At 42.4% G+C, this 20627-nt stretch overlaps 2 protein-coding genes across 3 annotated transcripts in view; one reads left to right on the forward strand and one right to left on the reverse strand.

Moving 5' to 3' along the window:
• Window positions 1–537: 537 nt before the first annotated feature.
• Window positions 538–8884, reverse strand: LOC106572562 (45 kDa calcium-binding protein). The gene is made up of 7 exons (XM_014146855.3): window positions 8599–8884; window positions 7942–8312; window positions 5377–5513; window positions 2608–2721; window positions 1712–1870; window positions 1322–1497; window positions 538–1068 (listed from the first exon to the last, which is right to left on the reverse strand). Exons 2-7 carry the CDS (start codon window positions 8259–8261, stop codon window positions 892–894), a joined length of 1083 nt encoding a protein of 360 aa, XP_014002330.1. The 5' UTR covers window positions 8262–8312; window positions 8599–8884; the 3' UTR covers window positions 538–891.
• A 4154-nt stretch (window positions 8885–13038) lies between these two features.
• LOC106572563 (adipolin) overlaps window positions 13039–20627 on the forward strand; it is a 29406-nt gene continuing 21817 nt past the window's right edge. Inside the window, exon 1 of one of the 2 annotated variants that reach the window (XM_014146857.3) lies at window positions 13039–14365. In XM_014146857.3, the coding sequence (XP_014002332.1) occupies window positions 14192–14365 (174 nt within the window). In that variant the 5' untranslated portion in view covers window positions 13039–14191. The remainder of the gene's footprint in view (window positions 14366–20627) is intronic. The other variant, XM_014146856.3, reaches the window with a different exon arrangement.

Consider the following 20627-nt stretch of genomic DNA (forward strand, 5'->3'; position numbering starts at 1 on the left):
TTTGGAAATGCTTAAATGCACAACCCCAGTTGGAATTATAGACGCAAAGGAAAACAAATGTATGGAAACAATGAGACATTTTTGCAGTAGAGGTTTAAAACACCATAATTATGACATAAGCACTCATTTCAAAGAATAGGATGGATCAGAGAATCATCAACACCTATCAGGACATAGTAGTGTAACCTTCTTACCAAGTAGACAAATGTCAAACAATTGTTTACAAGGGCAGCAAGCACGTAGTCAGAGTGTGGAGAGTACAGTGGTTACTGGGGTTCAGCTCAGTGGTCAATATGATTGATGACTTGGTAAAGAACAGTTACTTCCGCGCAACATTGTGAAATGTAGAAGTGTAGAATGTGATGGGAAATCCAAAGACTGAAGATATTTACATTCTTTACAATTATGCAATTTAAATAATTTTGCAGTAAAAACAGAACGGTTCTGCACTACTACAGATATTGTGGGCCCGATTGTGTAAGTTGTCCTTACACCTCTACTTCACTGGAGGGAAAAAATGAATCTTGTTCCAATTACTCAGATGATATAGTGAAATTTATGTCTAACACAAATGAATCATGAAAACCCAAAATGCATCATCATACGTGATATAATACAACTTAAGTCCCACTGTAGACAGAAGGCAGACTTTGGCAATGGTTCATTCTGATGTTTAGAAGAGGCAGACAGTCCAGAAATGAAGGATGTTTTATGCCTTACTTTAAGAGTCACTGGGGGAGGCCAGGTCACTCGGCTGGGGCTAGGATTTAAACACAGAATTGCACACTAGAACATCAGGCTTTTCTTTCCATCAATAAGACAGACCTGTCTTTAGAGAAGACTTATGAGGATGCCCACAGAAGGGAAAGGGAGGATGTTGTCAGCTTGTCTTTAGAACTCCTCGTGAACATTCCGGGCATAGTCCATGAGCTTGCTGCCAGTGAAGTATTCGCTGTACTTGAGAATCTCCTCCAGCTCCAAGTTGTGGTTCTGGTTCTCGTCGGCCACAGCGATCATCTGCTTAGCCTCGTTCAGCGCGTTGTACTCGTTCATAGGGTCCATGTACTCCTGGAGTGTAGTGATGGCATGAGGGAAAGACAGGGAAAAAGGAAGGAAATGAGTCTAAAATGTTCATGGTTTACGCTGCAACTATAAAATGGCACTATCCTATACAAGGTCCTGCAGTGTACCCAGTGGAAAGAGTCCTCTGTGACATGATATTTGTTCAGTCTGCGTTTACATATGGGCCTTTACGACCCATCATAAACCTAGCCATTGTAGGGTTTTGTAGCTATGGGTTTTTCTAACGCATGACACCCACCTCTAGTTCCTCCATGGTCACGATGCCATCATGGTTTCTGTCAATGACCTCCTCAAACTCCTTCTTCCTCTCTCGTACCCAGTCATCGTCGATGTCTTGGGCCTGCTGGTTCTCCACGGTGCCCATGGGCAGGGAGATGAACTCAGACAGAGTCAGCTTCTTGTCACCATCCTGGTCTTTAAAAACACAATAAATATCAAACTCAAACAGCATTAGATTAGATTGTAAAGCTTTTCATGATTGATCATGGGTCATCCACAATTTATGTATTTATTCTGTGTACTTTAATCAATTCTCATTTTCTTATTCAAATCATTGTTTTCACAAAACCTAGTTATGGCCTTATGCATACACACTAACTGAATTCAAATCATATGAGAAAGTACATACCGAGGTCACGAACGATCTCCTTGACCATGTATTTGAGCATGCCTTTGCTGTGCTCGGGATGCAGGAAGGAGAGAAACTCTTCCTCGTTCAGCAGCTGGTCAGCTGGGGGGTTATCAGCCTGAAACCAACGGTCCTTCAGACTCTCCAGCACCTCCTGGGCTGCAGGGATTCAAATAAAGTAATTTGATCGCCCACTGAGACACATTCAATACAAGCATTATTGGCAGAGCAAAATGAAAAAGACTTATCGTGCTCAGGACATGAAACATTTGGAAAAGTAGGATACTGGTTTGGGGGTAGGTTAATTTCTTTGGTACTTTTTACCCCTTTTTTGTCTCCCAATTTCGTGATATCCAATTGGTAGTTAGTCTTGTCCCGTTGCTGCAACTCCCGTACGGACTCGGGAGAGGCGAGGGTCGAGAGGCATGCGTCCTCCGAAACACGACCCCGCCAAGCCGCACTGCTTCGTGACACACTGCTCGCTTAACCCGGAAGCCAGCCGCACCAATGTGTCGGAGGAAACGCCGTACAGCTGGCTCCTGAAGTTAGCGTGCATGCGCCCGGCTGCCACAAGGAGTCGCTAGAGCGCGATGGGACAAGGACATCCCAGCCGGCCAAACCCTCCCCTAACTCGGACGACGCTGGGCCAATTTGTGTGATGCCTCATGGGTCTCCTGGACGCAGCGACACAGACTGGGATCATACCCGGATCTGTAGTGATGCCTCTAGCACTGCGATGCAGTGTCTTAGACTGCTGCACTACTCGGGAGGCCCTGGGTAGGTCAATTTCAACAATAGTATGTTAGGATGTGGTAAGAAAATAAGGAATCCTGATTAACCAGGAGAAATGCATGGACTACAGCTAAAGTAGATGATATTGTGGTGGACTAACTTACTCTCCTCGTCCACCTTCAGTTCTTCACTGTTCTTTATCTTGTCAGCCATTTCCTTCTCGTTGAATCCTTTGCTGGCCAGAAACTTCACCCGGTATTCATCCCACGTCACATGTCCTATGGTGAGAATAGATCAGTTAAGGGACTGGGGCTTGACTGTGTTGGAAGAATTTTGAGCCGGACGTGAGAAACAGTGCTGTATTGTCATCAGGTCTGAGCTACAGTGCCTTGCGAAAGTATTCGGCCCCCTTGAACTTTGACCTTTTGCCACATTTCAGGCTTCAAACAAAGATATAAAACTAATTTTTTGTGAAGAATCAACAACAAGTGGGACACAATCATGAAGTGGAACGAAATTTATTGGATATTTCAAACTTTTTTAACAAATAAAAAACAGAAAAATTGGGCGTGCAAAATTATTCAGCCCCCTTAAGTTAATACTTTGTAGCGCCACCTTTTGCTGCGATTACAGCTATAAGTCGCTTGGGGTATGTCTATCAGTTTTGCACATCGAGAGACTGACATTTTTGCCCATTCCTCCTTGCAAAACAGCTCGCGTTTGAACAGCAGTTTTCAGTTCTTTCCACAGATTCTCGATTGGATTCAGGTCTGGACTTTGACTTGGCCATTCTAACACCTGGATATGTTTATTTGTAAACCATTCCATTGTAGATTTTGCTTTATGTTTTGGATCATTGTCTTGTTGGAAGACAAATCTCCGTCCCAGTCTCAGGTCTTTTTCAGACTCCATCAGGTTTTCTTCCAGAATGGTCCTGTATTTGGCTCCATCCATCTTCCCATCAATTTTAACCATCTTCCCTGCCCCTGCTGAAGAAAAGCAGGCCCAAACCATGATGCTGCCACCACCATGTTTGACAGTGGGGATGGTGTGTTCAGGGTGATGAGCTGTGTTGCTTTTACGACCAAACATAACGTTTTGCATTGTTGCCAAAAAGTTCGATTTTGGTTTCATCTGACCAGAGCACCTTCTTCCACATGTTTGGTGTGTCTCCCAGGTGGCTAGTGGCAAACTTTAAACGACACTTTATCTTTAAGAAACGGCTTTCTTCTTGCCACTCTTCCATAAAGGCCAGATTTGTGCAGTATACGACTGATTGTTGTCCTATGGACAGAGTCTCCCACCTCAGCTGTAGATCTCTGCAGTTCATCCAGAGTGATCATGGGCCTCTTGGCTGCATCTCTGATCAGTCTTCTCCTTGTATGAGCTGAAAGTTTAGAGGGACGGCCGGGTCTTCGTAGATTTGCAGTGGTTTGATACTCCTTCCATTTCAATATTATCGCTTGCACAGTGCTCCTTTGGATGTTTAAAGCTTGGGAAATCTTTTTGTATCCAAATCAGTCTTTAAACTTCTCCACAACAGTATCTCGGATCTGCCTGGTGTGTTCCTTGTTCTTCATGATGCTCTCTGCGCTTTAAACGGACCTCTGAGACTATCACAGAGCAGGTGCATTTATACGGAGACTTGATTACACACAGGTGGATTCTATTTATCATCATTAGTCATTTAGGTCAACATTGGATCATTCAGAGATCCTCACTGAACTTCTGGAGAGAGTTTGCTGCACTGAAAGTAAAGGGGCTGAATAATTTTGCACGGCCAATTTTTCAGTTTTTTATTTGTTAAAAAAGTTTGAAATATCCAATAAATTTCGTTCCACTTCATAATTGTGTCCCACTTGTTGATTCTTCACAAAAAATTACAGTTTTATATCTTTATGTTTGAAGCCTGAAATGTGGCAAAAGGTCGAAAAGTTCAAGGGGGGGCGAATACTTTCGCAAGGCACTGTATATTATGGCCCACAGCTCTAAGGCCTAACAGTAGGACATTAGTGTTGGTAACAAACATTGCTCTTAATCAATAGGTGACCACTATGGCTGTGTATCAGGGTGGTATTCATTAGGGAACATTGACAGAAAATTAAAACTAGTGGTTCTTGTTGGGGGAAAGGTAGCCTAGGTCAGGGCGATATGGCCTAAAAATCTACATTTTCTCAACATTATGGGTGATTCACAACATACAGTATATCTAATGTGAAATTAGGCCAAATATAAGCCCCATTAAGAATGTAATTTTTTTAATCAAAATAGTTATATGACTGATCTGGTTTTCAAGTCTGTCTGTGAAATTGCCCTTTTTGGAACAAATTTAACCAGAATCATGCATAATTCTCATTCACTAATAATGACTAACTTCTTATAGCAGGCATTATAGAAAATTAACACTCATAAACAACCTCTCAAGCACAAGTCCATGTGCAAGTGAGTAGCCAGCTAATCTTTCTAGTTCAAGTTTAGCCAACTTGGATCTATTTGCTAGATAACAAGGTAGAACATTAACTGTTATGAACACACCCTTCTGTCCATCTCCAACTGTTTAAACAGCATGCTAGACTGACCATTTTGTTCAGATGTTGAAATCAGGTGGCCTATCTTATTTCTCAGAATGAGAACAAATGGCCAATTCCTTATACAAAAATGTGTTTTATGCTTATTGCACATTTATAAAACACTGCTAGTGGCACATAGTACCAGATGTGACAAACTGAGCATACGTTTTCCAGAATCAATGTTCATTGTAGTGTCTGCTCTGCGTGCAATTTGAGTAGTTGAGACATAAAAAAAACAGTATGGTTAGAAATGTTAATTCAATATATCGCCCAGCCCTAAGGTAGCTCCACCCTGTTGCAGTCCGTTTTCTTCCATTTGGTGCCTAATGAATAAGACTCAGATAATTGTGTACTCTCTCTTACCATCTCCATCTGGGTCCACAGCATGGAAGCTCATCTTGTTCTCCCTCACAGCCTCCTGGAAGTGTTCTTCTGTCTTCTCCATGATCCAGCGCTGCATCTCTTTGGCACTGACGCTCTTGTCTTTATTAAAGTCCACCCTGAGAATGGTAGAGGAAAGTAGCCAGCAGATCTTCAGTTCTACATTTACATTTTGGTCATTTAGCTAGCAGACGCTCTTATACACACACACAACTTACAGTCAGCGTTTTCAAACACTCAACTGGAGTATCAAGTTCAAGTAGTTTATTAAAATCCACTACCATATATCTGCTTCATCCCCAAACCTAGATCATTTTGTATAGTTCTACAACTGAGTAAGATGCAACCGTAGCTCAAAATATGGTTTCAACGGTTTAAGCTTTCATGTTTTTTCACACCCCTTCAAATTAGTGGGTTCGGCTATTTCAGCCACACCCGTTAATGACAGGTGTATAAAATAGAGCGCACAGCCACGCCATCTCCATGGACAAACATTAGCAGTGGCACGTCATAGGATGCCACCTTTCCAACATGTCAGTTTGTCAAATGTCTGCCCTGCTAGAGCTGCCTCGGCCAACTATAAGTGCTGTTATTGTGAAGTGGAAAACGTCTAAGAGCAACAACAGCTCAGCCGTGAAGTGGTAGGCCACACAAGCTCACAGAATGGGACCGACAGATGATTTTTACATGTTACACGCTTCAGCACACGATGCAGTTGGGCAGGATGCGTTCTCCTGGCATCCGCCAAACCCAGATTATTCCGTCGGACTACCAGATGGTGAAGCGTGATTCATCACTCCAGAGAATGCGTTTCCACTGCTCCAGAGTCCAATGGTGACGAGCTTTACACCACACCAGCCAACGCTTGGCATTGCGCATGGTGATCTTAGGCTTGTGCGCGGCTGTTCGGCCATGGAAACCCATTTCGTGAAAGCTCCCAACAAACAGTTCTTGTGCTGACATTGCTTCCAGAGGCAGTTTGGAACTCTGTAGTGAGTGTTGCAACCTAGGATAGATGGTTTTTACACGTTACACGCTTCAGCACATGATGCATTTGGGCAGGATGCGTTCTCTCCGAGTGCTGAAGCGTGTAACGTGTAAAAACCATCTATCCTAGGTTGCAACACTCACTACAGAGTTCCAAACTGCCTCTGGAAGCAATGTCAGCCCAAGAACTGTTTGTTGGGAGCTTCACGAAATGGGTTTCCATGGCCGAACAGCCGCACACAAGCCTAAGTTCACCATGCGCAATGCCAAGCGTTGGCTGGTGTGGTGTAAAGCTCGTCACCATTGGACTCTGGAGCAGTGGAAATGCATTCTCTGGAGTGATGAATCACGCTTCACCATCTGGCAGTCCGACGGAATAATCTGGGTTTGGCGGATGCCAGAACACATCCTGCCCAAATGCATCGTGCCAACTGTAAAGTTTGGTGGAGGAGGAATAATGACTGGGACTGTTTTTCATGGTTCGGGTTAGGCCCCTTAGTTCCAATGAACAGAAATCTTAATGCTACAGCATACAATGACATTCTAGATGATTCTGTGCTTCCAACTTTGGAAACAGTTTGGGCATGGCCCTTTCCTGTTTTAGCATGACAATGCCTATGTGCACAAAGCGAGGTCCATACAGTACTGGTTTGTTGAGATCGGTGTGGAAGAACTTGACTGGCCTACACAGAGCCCTGACCTCAACCCCATCGAACACCTTTGGGATGAATTGGAACGCCGACTGTGAGCCAGGCTTAATCGCCCAACATCAGTGACCGACCTCACTAATGCTCTTTTGGCTGAATAAAAGCAAGTCCCCGCAGCAATGTTCCAACATCTAGTGGAAAGCCTTCCCAGAAGAGTGGAGGCTGTTATAGCAGCAAAGGGGGACCAAATCCATATTAATGCCCATGCTTTTGGAATGAGATGTTCAACAAGCAGGTGTCCACATACTTTTGGTCATGTAGTGTTTGTGCAGATATGTGCACCACGTCATTGCTCTCCCTCTGCGTGCGCATCGTGCTAGCTGTCACTCAAATGGTCGTGGTGCTGAAGCTCATTATCTAGAATTCAAATTGTTAGGAGGCTGGCCTATGTGAGGGGAAATGTAGGGAAAATGGTGCAGCAAAGCTTCCAGAAAAACAGTTGCTTTCAAACTCGAGATTTTGTGGCTGTGGTAAGACAGTAATTCTGCAGATAGAACATGCTTGTATGAACTAGACATTAAAACATCCAGCAAAAAGCGGAAGGTTAAAAAAATACTTAGTAGTTGGAAAAATTCCAGAGCACATCTTTAACTGGATGTGTATAGGCTACATAGACAGTGGACTCTTCAATTGATCACAATTACAACCTTACATCTACACACCATTACACAATTTGGCCTAAACAAGTCAACTGCAAATGAAGGCTATATGGTGAAAAAAATCCAACACAGACACACTTCAAAGCTAAAGCTGTGTCATCATCAGGTGAATGTACTCAACTCAGAGAGTTGAAAGTAGTCAGCTGTACATGACTCACGAGTCATGAAATTGAAAGCCAGTAACCCCTACTTACTTGCTGAAGATCTCAATGAGCTTCTTCCTGTTCCTCCTGGGCTCAGAGTCCTCCTCAAACTCCTCCATCTCCTTACCCAGGAACACCTCCTGATGGAAGCCCTTATTGATGTGACCATCCATCTCCAGCTTCACCCCATTTAGATGGTCTGGGGGAAGGATCTCATTCTCCTCTTTACTTGTGGGGTTGTTTTTGTCCTTCAGGGCTGACATGTTAGCTGGCCGGGCATGGACGTCCATGGTGTTGTGGAGCAGGCAGAACAGGGCCATGGACACAGCCATAAGGTGCCTGCACCAAGCCGTCCTGCAGTACATAACCATGGCTTCTTCCAAGTGCAATGTCCTTGTTTGCTCAAGGGCTGATTAACACACCTGTCAACACGACATTGGGTAAGTTTGCCATGTGGCTAGCTTCCATCATCACTGACTACTATTAGTTAGTGTTCTTACTAGCTACATGTCTTAGTTAGCTAGCTACGAAGCCCAACACAATGCTTATAACTAGCCAGGCAGGTTTATCCGGAAGTACTCTAAATGATGCACACTCACATAAAGCTAACGTTAACAAGGCAGCACATTGTTAACGTTAACTAGCTACATAACAGACAGCTATAGCTAATCGCGTATGAGGACAGCTGCCTCGCCAAGGTCGACCTACCTGATTTTGAGCTCCAACGACACAAATTTGGAACGCAGCTCGGAAATAAATGCCAGCAAATGGAAGAGATATCCCACCTACCTAGCTAACAATGACAAGAATGCGTCGTCGTACGAGCAAAACAAACCGACCAACCACAACTGTCAGATTGGTTCTATTTCCTGTACACGTGGCTGCTCCAAAGGTCACGCACGACAGACCCTCCTCTTTAGACTTTAGCTGCGGAATCGATGCTAGTGGTGGGCGGGTTAGCTGTTTGCTCATCCGCACCTGCCAGCAATTGCTAATAACCCATCCACAACCACCAAATAAATGTGACAAAGTCCAAATCTGAGGTCAGCACCCAAACCTAATCCACAAATATAGAGCATAGGCTACAGTCAAAGACTGCATAACGTTGCCTGATATAGATGTTTCTGCTTATAATTTATGACATTTTGGTAGGCTATTTGTTAGTCAACTTGACTATAATTAGATACATGTAGCTTCTCTTTTGTCATTATGTTCCTCTATAAGTCGAATTAAACATTTGCTCAACAGAACAATGTAATAGATCGATAGAATGAATGCTTCAATCTAGTTGACATTGGTAACGTTTTCTCTGTCATCTTTCGCGGACGTTTAGGGACTGGGGAGAAAATACAATAAAGCAAAAAATTAATGTCAAAGATTTTCTGTGCAAAATGTCCAAATAACATCAATTTGACCGGTTCTAAGGAAAAAGAAAGCTGTGAAAACGACCCAAAGTGTTTCTGATAAGATTTCAGTTCGGCTTCGATGCCTATTTGATGTGGTTGAAATATTGTACGCTTTTATGATGCATTTATGACGTAGACAGCACATCTACAGAGGGTATCTAGCTGAGCGTTGCATTCTCTCAAGATGCAGAAGTAAATCATATTTCTCCACTCCTGTTACAGTCCAAATATTGGCTACATTTGGTGTATAATTTTACTGCAAGAAATGCTTAATTCGGCCAGAGTTATTATTAGGGCTATAGCCCTATTCGCACGGGATTAGTATTATTAGAGAACGTTGGTTATGTATGTATTACCCCAGAATGTCCGTTATTGCAGAGGACGATTGTGAGGGGATTCGTTTTTTCCAAACTGCCCCTTGTAATTCTTTCATTTTTTTTCTATAAATTGAGGGTTATAATGGAAGCCTAGAGGGTTTTTCTAGGCGTGAAAATATTTTCAACAAGTCCAAGCTATAACAGGTTACACTGCTAACTCGAGTTTGGTTCCCAAGTTTCTAAACCTTATTATAAACTTGGTGGTTCGAGCCCTGAATGCTGATTGGCTAACAGCCATGCTATATCAGACCGTATAGCAAATACTATGGTTATGACAAAACATGTATTTTTACTGTTCTAATTATGTTGGTAATAAGTTTTTAATAGCAGTAAGGCACCTAGAGGGTTTGTGGTATATTGCCAATATACCACGGCTAAGGGCTATGTCCACGCACTCCACAACGAACAGTCCTTAGCCGTGGTATATTGGCCATATACCATACCCCCTTGGGCCTTATTGCTTAACCAAACCATTTTTGGTATAGTTTCGCCATAATATTTGAATTGAGGAAGTGGGATCATAATCATTCGGATATTTTAGCGATCAGCAGTAGAATATGTCCTAAATGTCCCCCAGCCTTCAGATCTGAGCTAAAAAAGATAACTTGCACTTTTAACATGCGTTTTTAGGCTATGGATGATTAAGTGAACTTGTTCCAAACGTTTAGCTCAGTTGTATGCTGCTTTGTGATCTATTAACAGCAAGGGTTGCATGAAATAGGTTAAATAAATTCTGCATTTGGCAATGTTCAATTCGCACAAAACATATAAACAAAAGCATTCACTGTGAAAGTCGATACATGTAGACCCTTTGTTAAATTTATCGTATCAGTTATAATTTTTTTGCTCAAACCGCATGCAACACCTGTCAAACTCAAACATTTCTCTCAAAACACAGGGATGTCTATTCACACGGGACTAGTATTATCAGGTCTTTGGAGTTTGCCAAAAAGAGTAGGTTATTCTGGTTAGTCAATGTCCAGATTTCAGTTTCTGTTAAACCCATCTAAACAGTAGGCCACAGATCCCTTGACATGCCATAGGCCTATTTGAAGTCCCATCTTGTCTGTCGAATTCGTATAGAGTCTCACAATCATGACACATAACAACACTGCTATCATCATCTACCACTTCACCAAATCTTTACCAAACATAACTTTTCTGGCCCTCCCTTCTCTTTATTTTCAACTCTCCTTTTGCAGCTTTTGTCTTATTATATTACATTTATGGATTTTTTTAAAGGTATTGTTTCTCTTTATTCTCTTTATTCCGCCCTCCACACACCTGGCCCTACAGCCACACAGTATTTAATGACTCTAAACCCGTCCGACCTACAGATATTACCACGTGGACTGCGGGTTGGCGTCACTACCACAGACACAGCAATATACCTTCAGATCTGAGTTTGATTAGCTAGCTAGGTGAGTTGTGGAATTTCTGGTTTCAGCAAACAAACTGCAATGTTTTTCTGGCAGTGGTTTTCTCTTTCCTGGTGAGAATGGCTGTGTTTGTTTTGCATCGCCCCAGTACCCCGGGTAAGCAGAGTTTGCACATTTGGACCATTTCCACACATTCGAGGCACCGGGTGGTGCAAAACGAACGCACCCAGCCTACATAGCTCTTGAAAAGCATCAATCTGTAGATAGACTGACCACTAGTGGGGGTTTTGGGAAGTGTCACATTTAAAGCCACACACAGATATTAAAGTGTGTCACTAACAACATTTAAACATGCCCCAGATCACATTTTCCAGTGGTGGAAAAAGTACCCAATTGACATACTTAAGTAAAAGTAAAGATATCTCAATAGAAAATGACTCAAGTAAAATTGAAAGTCACCCAGTACAATAGTACTTGAGATAAAGTCAAAAACGATTTAGTTTTAAAGACACTCAAATATCAAAAGTAAATGTAATTGCTAAAATATACTTAAGTATCAAAAGTAAAAGTACAAGTATAAATAATTTCAAATTCCATATATTAAGCAAACCAGACGGCACCATTTTCTTGTTTTTGAAGTTTACGGACAGCCAGGGGCACACTCCAACACTCAGACATAATTTACAAACGAAACGTGTGTTTAGTGAGTCCGCCAGATTAGAGGCAGTGGGGATGACCTGAGTGGTTCTCTTGATAAGTACGTAAATTGGACCATATTTCTGTCCTGCTAAGCATTCAAAATGTATGGAGTAAAAAGTACATTCTTTTCTTTAGGAATGTAGTGAATTAATAGTTTTCAAAAATATAAATAGTAAAGTACTGATACCCCCAAAAAACTTAAGTAGTAATTTTAAGTATTTTTACTTAAGTACTTTACACCACTGACATTATCACATGCAAAAATACATTAATTTATATCATATATCTGCAGTGCTTATGGAATATTATGAGCACAACAGTTCTTTTTTTCAGGTAAGAATGGGCGGTGCACTATCCATGCATTGATTCACCTCTGGGTGGCACTGTTCACAAGTAATATTTCTTTACAGTGTCAATGCTGTGGATCCATAATCATCCATCACCTCTAAGGTACAGTAAGTAGCCTACATCACTATACAACTTTATTGAGGCAGGCTTTAAATCCAACCTTCCTTTGGTTTTATTTTCTTAAATGTTTCTCTGTAAAGTGCACAAACTGCTAAATGCATACTTTAGCCTACACCCTAACTGTTAACTGCATAGCCTACATCCTATGCTTAATTTATAAAAATAAATAAAAACATGTCTGCTCTTGACATATAAAGATACATTTATTTTGAAAACATATAACATTGCTTTCAAGAGACACGTTTGCTAGCCTTTCACTGCAATGGTTTCCCTGTAAATGTACTCAAAAAAGCGATCTGCATCAAGACATTTACTATTAACCATGTCTTACTTTTGATATACTGTATTTGTTTATGTGGCAATTACATTTAAGTGAGGAACAATAGATCCCAGTATATTTCAGACAAGGAATTTTTGGAGGCGACTCCTTGTAAAAGCAGATCCTATTTCAACACTTTTTGGAAACATGAGGACAGGTACACCAACTATGTGTCCCACCACATGGGACAGGCAGAATTCATTCCTTGGCAATTTGTCAAACAACAGATTACACAAGAGAGTGCCTGAGGGTCTTTTTTTCTGAAGGTACGTACATCAATTCCGCAGTATGAATTAGATCCAAACACAGGGCTATACTGAGGTAAAATTGTAATTAAAATATACTAAAAAGACACACAACACACACACACACACATATCGGCCAAAGAACCTCCTCAGTTTTCAAAAAAGGAGTCAACCATTTCATCTATGAGATAAAACAGAGACTGAACAAAACAGTGGGGTTGCCAATTCACTGATGAGAAAAATAGAGGCAGCTAGGGGAAGGTAAAAGAGAAAGGGAGAGAGAGAGAGAGAGAGAGTGATGATGAGCCTTCCTGTAAGCTCAGTCACAGAGAGAGAGAGCAACACAAAAGAAGTAGAAGAGCGGGAGAGAGAGAGAGAGTGTGGCGGAGCAAGCAAGCAACAGGGACCTACCACACACACAGACACAAACACAGTGCTCTCTGAGGTGAAACTGCACATGATTTTGTCACCCCAGAGCAGACGGACTGGGTTGATGAATGAACAGTAGTGAGTTATGTACAGCTGGGTGTACTGGACAGGGGAGACCGTGTTGCTAATACCCCTCAAAGTGTCTTTTACACCACTTTGAAGTTTTCTTTCCAGAGCTTCTGCTGCGGGGGACCAATTGTATACCCTTCAAGGAGAAAATAATAAAAGGAGGACCAAAGGCTAAGAAAATTGGACCATCTCCAACTCCCCTTTTTATTCTATGGCAAGTCCTGTGGGAACCATGTGTGAGGTGGACTGAGGGCTTGAATGCCAAGCAGCATTCTCTGAAGAAAATACAAACTCTTATGAGACTTCCACTGCACCCAACTATCGGAAAACTATGAGGAGGATCCATTGCTTAGTGTGAGCGAAAGAGCAAGAAAGAGGGGGATAGAGAACTCTACCATCCACTCCTATCTAAGGTTTTCCTCCCTCCCTTCCTCCCACCCACCCACCCACCCAACCTCAGCTTCAAACGCCCCCCCCCCCCCCCCAACCCCACAGAGCAGAAAGCATGAAAAATCACACTAATGGGTTTATTTGCTGTCAGATCTACGTCGATTTGTCATTCGCCGGGACCATTTCACTTGACACATTTCATAGTTGAGTAAGCTGCTTGGCTTTCTGGCTAGAGTTAGCTGTGCTCCAGCTCCAGCAACACTCTGCTGCCAGGCTCAAAGCTCATCAGGAAGAGAGCAGCAGGCAGCCAAACCAGGAGTCCTTCAGCCCTTATAGTCGTTGCAGTTCTCCAGTTTGCAGTCTAATCATCCTGTTTAGGGTCCTTTCATTTTTGTAATCAGGCAATAGCTTTATTCTTTCCAATTGTTGGACAGTTTGGGCAGACCATTGCGTCAGTTGTCCAAAGAGGCTTCTTCACACGGTTCCAGGGATATTTGGGTTGATTCAGTTTGTGTTTAAGATGTGGTGTGGGCCACTGGTTGTGCTGGCTGCGGTGTTCTGGACCCAGTGTGTCCTGCTGGAAGGGGTGGACGCCAAGAAGGAGAGGAAGAGGCCGAAGGAGACCCCCCCACAGCACACAGAGGCGTACAACGCTACTCTCTCCAACAGCGAAGAGGTCGGCGAGAGCACCAAGGTAATGCTTGATTTGAAACTAAAATGTGATCTTCACCAGTGGCTACCTCCAAACTCTAAGAAGCTTAGGACTATAAGGTTCCATCTGTAAAAAATATGATTCTGAGATGATTAAAGATCCGAACCCTCATTGGTTTGAATGGTGTCAGCAATTTCTATCTGGATTTTTTTTAACTTAACAACATGATTTAGGGTATTTATAGTACTATATAGGTAGAGAACATCGAACAGTACAAGGCTATGTCAATAACTACATTTGGATAAAAATGCAGATAGAACCCTATAGTCCCAAGCCCTCTCTGCTCTGTAGACCTGCTGGTGTATTTCAAACCTTATGGCTGAAATGTGTATATTTATTCTGACGATACAAGTGCTGAACATCGGAAGAAGGATTATGATTAGTATGTGGAATATGTTACTCACTTTATCAGTGGTATTTGATTGTAACTTTTGATTTTGATTACATGATCTGATAATTATCAAAGTACAGATTTAATAGAAAATACAATTGCATTAGTGCTACCAAAATTGAAACAACATAAAATAGAATAAAATGTTATTGGTCACATACACATATTTAGCAGATGATATTGAAGCAAAATGCTTTTGTTCCTAGTGCTAAATCCTTTGCTAAATCATCTGATTGCATTCTATTAACCTTGGAATCTATTCTGAGTCAAATACCTGAGCTGAAATGTCTTCCCCTCAGTTTAAGGAGTGATAATTCACTTGTTAAATTATGGATTGCAATGGCTGGTGCTGGCAGATGACATGCTCCAACAGCATTATTTGGACTTGATTCATGTATAACTGGACTTGATTCAGGCTTAATGAATGTATAATCCATGTCAAATCAAATCAAAGTTTATTTATTGCATACACAGATTAGCAAATGTTGAAGCAGTGCAGTGAAATACTTGTGTTTCTAGCTCCAGCAGTGCAGTAAGTGTCTAACAGTACAATGCTAATACACAAATACAAAAGTAAGAAAAAACAATAAATTATGAAATATCAGAATGAACAATGTCAGAGTCCTGAATATAAATACGTGGTGTGTATTGAGAGTATTGACAATATATTGTATAAGTAGGAAAAGGTATTTACAGCAGTAGTTATATAGGAGATGAGTTATGTGGAGATTACAGTATGCACATATAATGTGAGTAATCAATTATCTTAATTTCTCTGAGATCAATTTACATTTCAAGAAAATAATGTTGCAGGAATGCTAATATCTTATCTGTTTCTAACTCCAGAAACATTTTCAGATCAATTAACATTACATAAACATGACTAAAGTGACCAGTGTTGAATGACTCTAAGGTGCAGTCTCTAAGGTGCAGTGTAGAGTAAAAAAATGTTGTATAGAGTGTTCTGTAGAGTGTTCCATAGAGAGAATGAGTGTAGTGATGTGGGCAGTTGCCAGCATAGAAGAGGTGTGCCCTACTGGGTCAAGCCTGAGAAAGTGAAGTGTCTGAAATGTGTGAAACCCTAAATGGATGCCTTCCTGAAGAATGTGTGGTATGTGGACATTTAAAGGCTGATCAATGCATCAATTAGTCCTCACTGCTGGCTGGGGGCAAGCACCAATTTCCCAGCTTATCAGTTTTAAGGACTGTTTATTGACAAATCAGCACTCGAGGGTTTGGATCATCATGAATTAGGGATAAGAAAATGTGACAGTGTAGTCTACATTCTCTAAATGTGTAGCCAAAGTATTTATTTAAAGATCAAATATGGACAGTAGTTCGGTAGTTTAAAAGGCTTAATGATTTGGCAAACAGATAGAAAAGTAGAGTTTTACACCAAAATATAATATATAAATAGCTTTGAAATAAACTGATGAAAAAGTTGAAAAAATATTGTTTCCATGTCCAAAAACAGCATTTGACCTTTCACATTCTTATTTATTGGTTTATGGCTGGTATTGCATATTTCCAGGGGTTTCCAAATAGGTATTTGTTTTGCTTTTAGCCCACCCATTGTGTTGGCATTCTCAAATAACCCTTGCTGCCCCATCCACTCAGTACCAGCCCTGCCTCCCTATCCAAGATCTACCAGTTTGTCTCTGCTCTGTTTTATTTGCCATAGAGTGAGGTCTTGTTTCTGTATTCTCAAGAAGAAGAACACATTATTCAGCCTTAGCATGTCTCATTGTGGCCTGGCTGTGTTTATTTGACTTGGTTTGCCCTGTAAAAGCAGAAGGCTATGAAGCATGACCTTATGTCAACCCCCAGGCCGCTGAAAACTGAGGACTACTGCACCCCACTGGGATATATCTGTTCTGTTCTCTCTCCCATCTATCTCACCGAGCCCAGGGTGTCTCTGTCTCCAAAGCCCCCATCCGTCCCTTCCATCTCCCCATGGTCCAGCAACAGGCCACAGGCAGACTGCCATGATGTAATTCCTGGGAAAGATAGGTGGGCAGATATTTAAAGAGCTTTGGCAATGCTGTTCCCAGCCCATTGATTCTGTCATTCACAGGGCCAGTCTGACTCCGCTATGTCTGGGACATCCGATAGGGGCGTTGCGGCCCCGAAAAACTGGGGCAGCGTGCCGTGTAAGCCCCTCACAAAGCCCCATAGAAAGGGTTCTGAAAGAGGACACCTCGACAAGGATTATCCCCCTGTGCCCCCCCCCCCACTTACATTTTTCTCATCTTGTCTCCCACAATCTAAGGGTAATGACATAATCACTCCTAAGACCCTGTGTTATGCCAGATAGTGTCTCGGCCAAATACTGTCACTTCTAGTTGAGGACCCTGGGGTTTAGACTTTACATCTAAGGTTAAAAGTGGAGATGTTCAAGCTTGGACAATGCAACAAGACTTGTGTAGGCTACATAACACTCTTTTAGGCTACGGAACTTGAGCACGTCTTATTGTGCATTTTGTATGGACAATACATCAGCAAAATGTTATTCTATATCATCCGGAGTTCACTGAAAATGTGTCCAGTAAAAAACTAATAATATCTACTATGCCAGCTGCAAGCGGTGCTTGGATCCTTTATTTAATTTAATGCAGTTATTATGGTTTGTTCAAGTTTCACTTTATCCTCACATCTGTACCTGTAATGTCTTGGAGAAAACAACCTGCTTATTAGAGTTACATTATGATGGCAGGAGAACACCACCTTGTATCTTCAAACAAGCCAACCCGTTTATACATTTGCATGTTTTTCTTTTCTCTCATGCAGTGGAAAGTCTTCTTATGATGGCATTCATTTTGCATCTGGCCCAACCCCAGTGAGAGCTGTTGGCAGGGTGCAGCAGACCACATTCCTTCAGAGATTTTCCATTTGAAATTGATCACAGTTGAGGTGTGGAGTGTTGCACTGAGTGAAATCTGGTGAGATGATACCAAGCAGTAACTTTTTGCACCAAAATAACATTATGTCTGTTAAAATCGCTCACAGCGCTAGACAAGTTTTTCTTCTACCCTTCGTCATAGCATAGATGGGTCATCATCCACGATCCAATCTATCATGATTTCACTGACTAGCACAATAAATACAGTGTGAGGGCAGAACTACGGAAACAATATATCAATTTGCCACTTATTTCACTCCTTTCCAAAGTGCAGTGAAATCTGTCAGTGTGGAGCAGCAAAGGGCTCAGTCAGTCATGGCAGTAATGGAGGCAGTCAAGTCAAACATCACGCATAGCGTGTTGAGTAATGGTTAAGCAGTGCCCTGGGGGAGACTTGAGTTTCCCCTCTCTCATCCGAACACCATGCTTAATGAAGGAGTGTGTGGGACCGTTTGGATAGCCCAACACACAGGGGACTGGACCCATCCCACAGGAAACCCTTGGCCCACTCACACACTCAGAGATAGGCCACACACACACACACACACACACACACACACACACACACACACACACACACACACACACACACACACACACACACACACACACACACACACACACACACACACACACACACACACACAAAAAAAAAATAATAATAATTGGGAACAGAGTTGGAACTGTAAATCGAGTGCGAACAAGGATACCCTTACTGTGTGAGGATGAGGCCTATCCTATGGGATGTTTTGTTTTATTACACATCTTAATGACCCTTGCTTACTTAATGCATTATACAATTGATTTATGCCCTCATTGAAATCCTGACAGACAGCCATAATACTAATAAACAGCCTTTTGTCATTACATCTGAAATCTTCAAATAAAATAAACTGCTAGGATGATATTCCCCTTGCGTTCCGTTTTGGGTGCCAGAAATACAACATTTCTGTTTTTACATATCAGAGAGGTTCTGTTTGGTTTGGATTTCCTGTCAGAAATCCCTTGATCTCGCCTGCTATGTTTTATGTGCTGGTCATGTTCCTCTACATCAGCTTCACATTGGGCTCTTAAAAGAAAGCAACATGATTTCACCGCAATCTACCAGAGATTTTAAGTATATTCTCTCCCATGTAAAGAATTGTCTGGGGTAGAATGCATTGCATTAATCATGAACAGATGATGATCTGTGCACCTAGTCCAAATGATTGTTAAAATCTTGGCAATCCTTGAATTACTTTTAGAGCCTTTGTTGTGATAATACATCAGTCCTATAGACATTTAGTAGGTGTTGAAGCGTGGGAGAATTTTGCATGTGTTCTCACATTTGCCTTTGCCTTTCACATGAACAATATATATATATATATATACACACTGCTCAAAAAAATAAAGGGAACACTTAAACAACACAATGTAACTCCAAGTCAATCACACTTCTGTGAAATCAAACTGTCCACTTAGGAAGCAACACTGATTGACAATAAATTTCACATGCTGTTGTGCAAATGGAATAAACAACAGGTGGAAATTATAGGCAATTAGCAAGACACCGCCAATAAAGGAGTGGTTCTGCAGGTGGGGACCACAGACCACTTCTCAGTTCCTATGCTTCCTGGCTGATGTTTTGGTCACTTTTGAATGCTGGCCTGTGCTTTCACTCTAGTGGTAGCATGAGACGGAGTCTACAACCCACACAAGTGGCTCAGGTAGTGCAGCTCATCCAGGATGGCACATCAATGCGAGCCGTGGCAAGAAGGTTTGCTGTGTCTGTCAGCGTAGTGTCCAGAGCATGGAGGCGCTACCAGGAGACAGGCCAGTACATCAGGAGACGTGGAGGAGGCCGTAGGAGGGCAACAACCCAGCAGCAGGACCGCTACCTCCGCCTTTGTGCAAGGAGGAGCAGGAGAAGCACTGCCAGAGCCCTGCAAAATGACCTCCAGCAGGCCACAAATGTGCATGTGTCTGCTCAAACGGTCAGAAACAGACTCCATGAGGGTGGTATGAGGGCCCGACGTCCACAGGTGGGGGTTGTGCTTACAGCCCAACACCGTGCAGGATGTTTGGCATTTGCCAGAGAACACCAAGATTGGCAAATTCGCCACTGGCGCCCTGTGCTCTTCACAGATGAAAGCAGGTTCACACTGAGCACGTGACAGACGTGACAGAGTCTGGAGACGCGGTGGAGAACGTTCTGCTGCATGCAACATCCTCCAGCTTGACCGGTTTGGCGGTGGCTTTGTTGTGGTGTGGGGTGGCATTTCTTTGGGGGGCCGCACAGCCCTCCATGTGCTCGCCAGAGGTAGCCTGACTGCCATTAGGTACCGAGATGAGATCCTCAGACCCCTTGTGAGACCATATGCTGGTGCGGTTGGCCCTGGGTTCCTCCTAATGCAAGACAATGCTAGACCTCATGTGGCTGGAGTGTGTCAGCAGTTCCTGCAAGAGGAAGGCATTGATGCTATGGACTGGTCCGCCCGTTCCCCAGACCTGAATCCAATTGAGCACATCTGGGACATCATGTCTCGCTCCATCCACCAACGCCACGTTGCACCACAGACTGTCCAGGAGTTGGCGGATGCTTTAGTCCAGGTCTGGGAGGAGATCCCTCAGGAGACCATACGCCACCTCATCAGGAGCATGCCCAGGCGTTGTAGGGAGGTCATACAGGCACGTGGAGGCCACACACACTACTGAGCCTCATTTTGACTTGTTTTAAGCACATTACATCAAAGTTGGATCAGCCTGTAGTGTGGTTTTCCACTTTAATTTTGAGTGTGACTCCAAATCCAGACCTCCATGGGTTGATAAATTGGATTTCCATAGATTATTTTTGTGTGATTTTGTTGTCAGCACATTCAACTATGTAAAGAAAAAAGTATTTGATAAGATTATTTATTTCATTCAGATCTAGGATGTGTTGTTTAAGTGTTCCCTTTATTTTTTTGAGCAGTATA

The sequence above is a fragment of the Salmo salar genome, chromosome 15 (assembly GCF_965601325.2).
Source record: "Salmo salar chromosome 15, fSalSal1, whole genome shotgun sequence".
In the NCBI taxonomy this organism is placed as follows: Eukaryota; Metazoa; Chordata; class Actinopteri; order Salmoniformes; family Salmonidae; genus Salmo; species Salmo salar.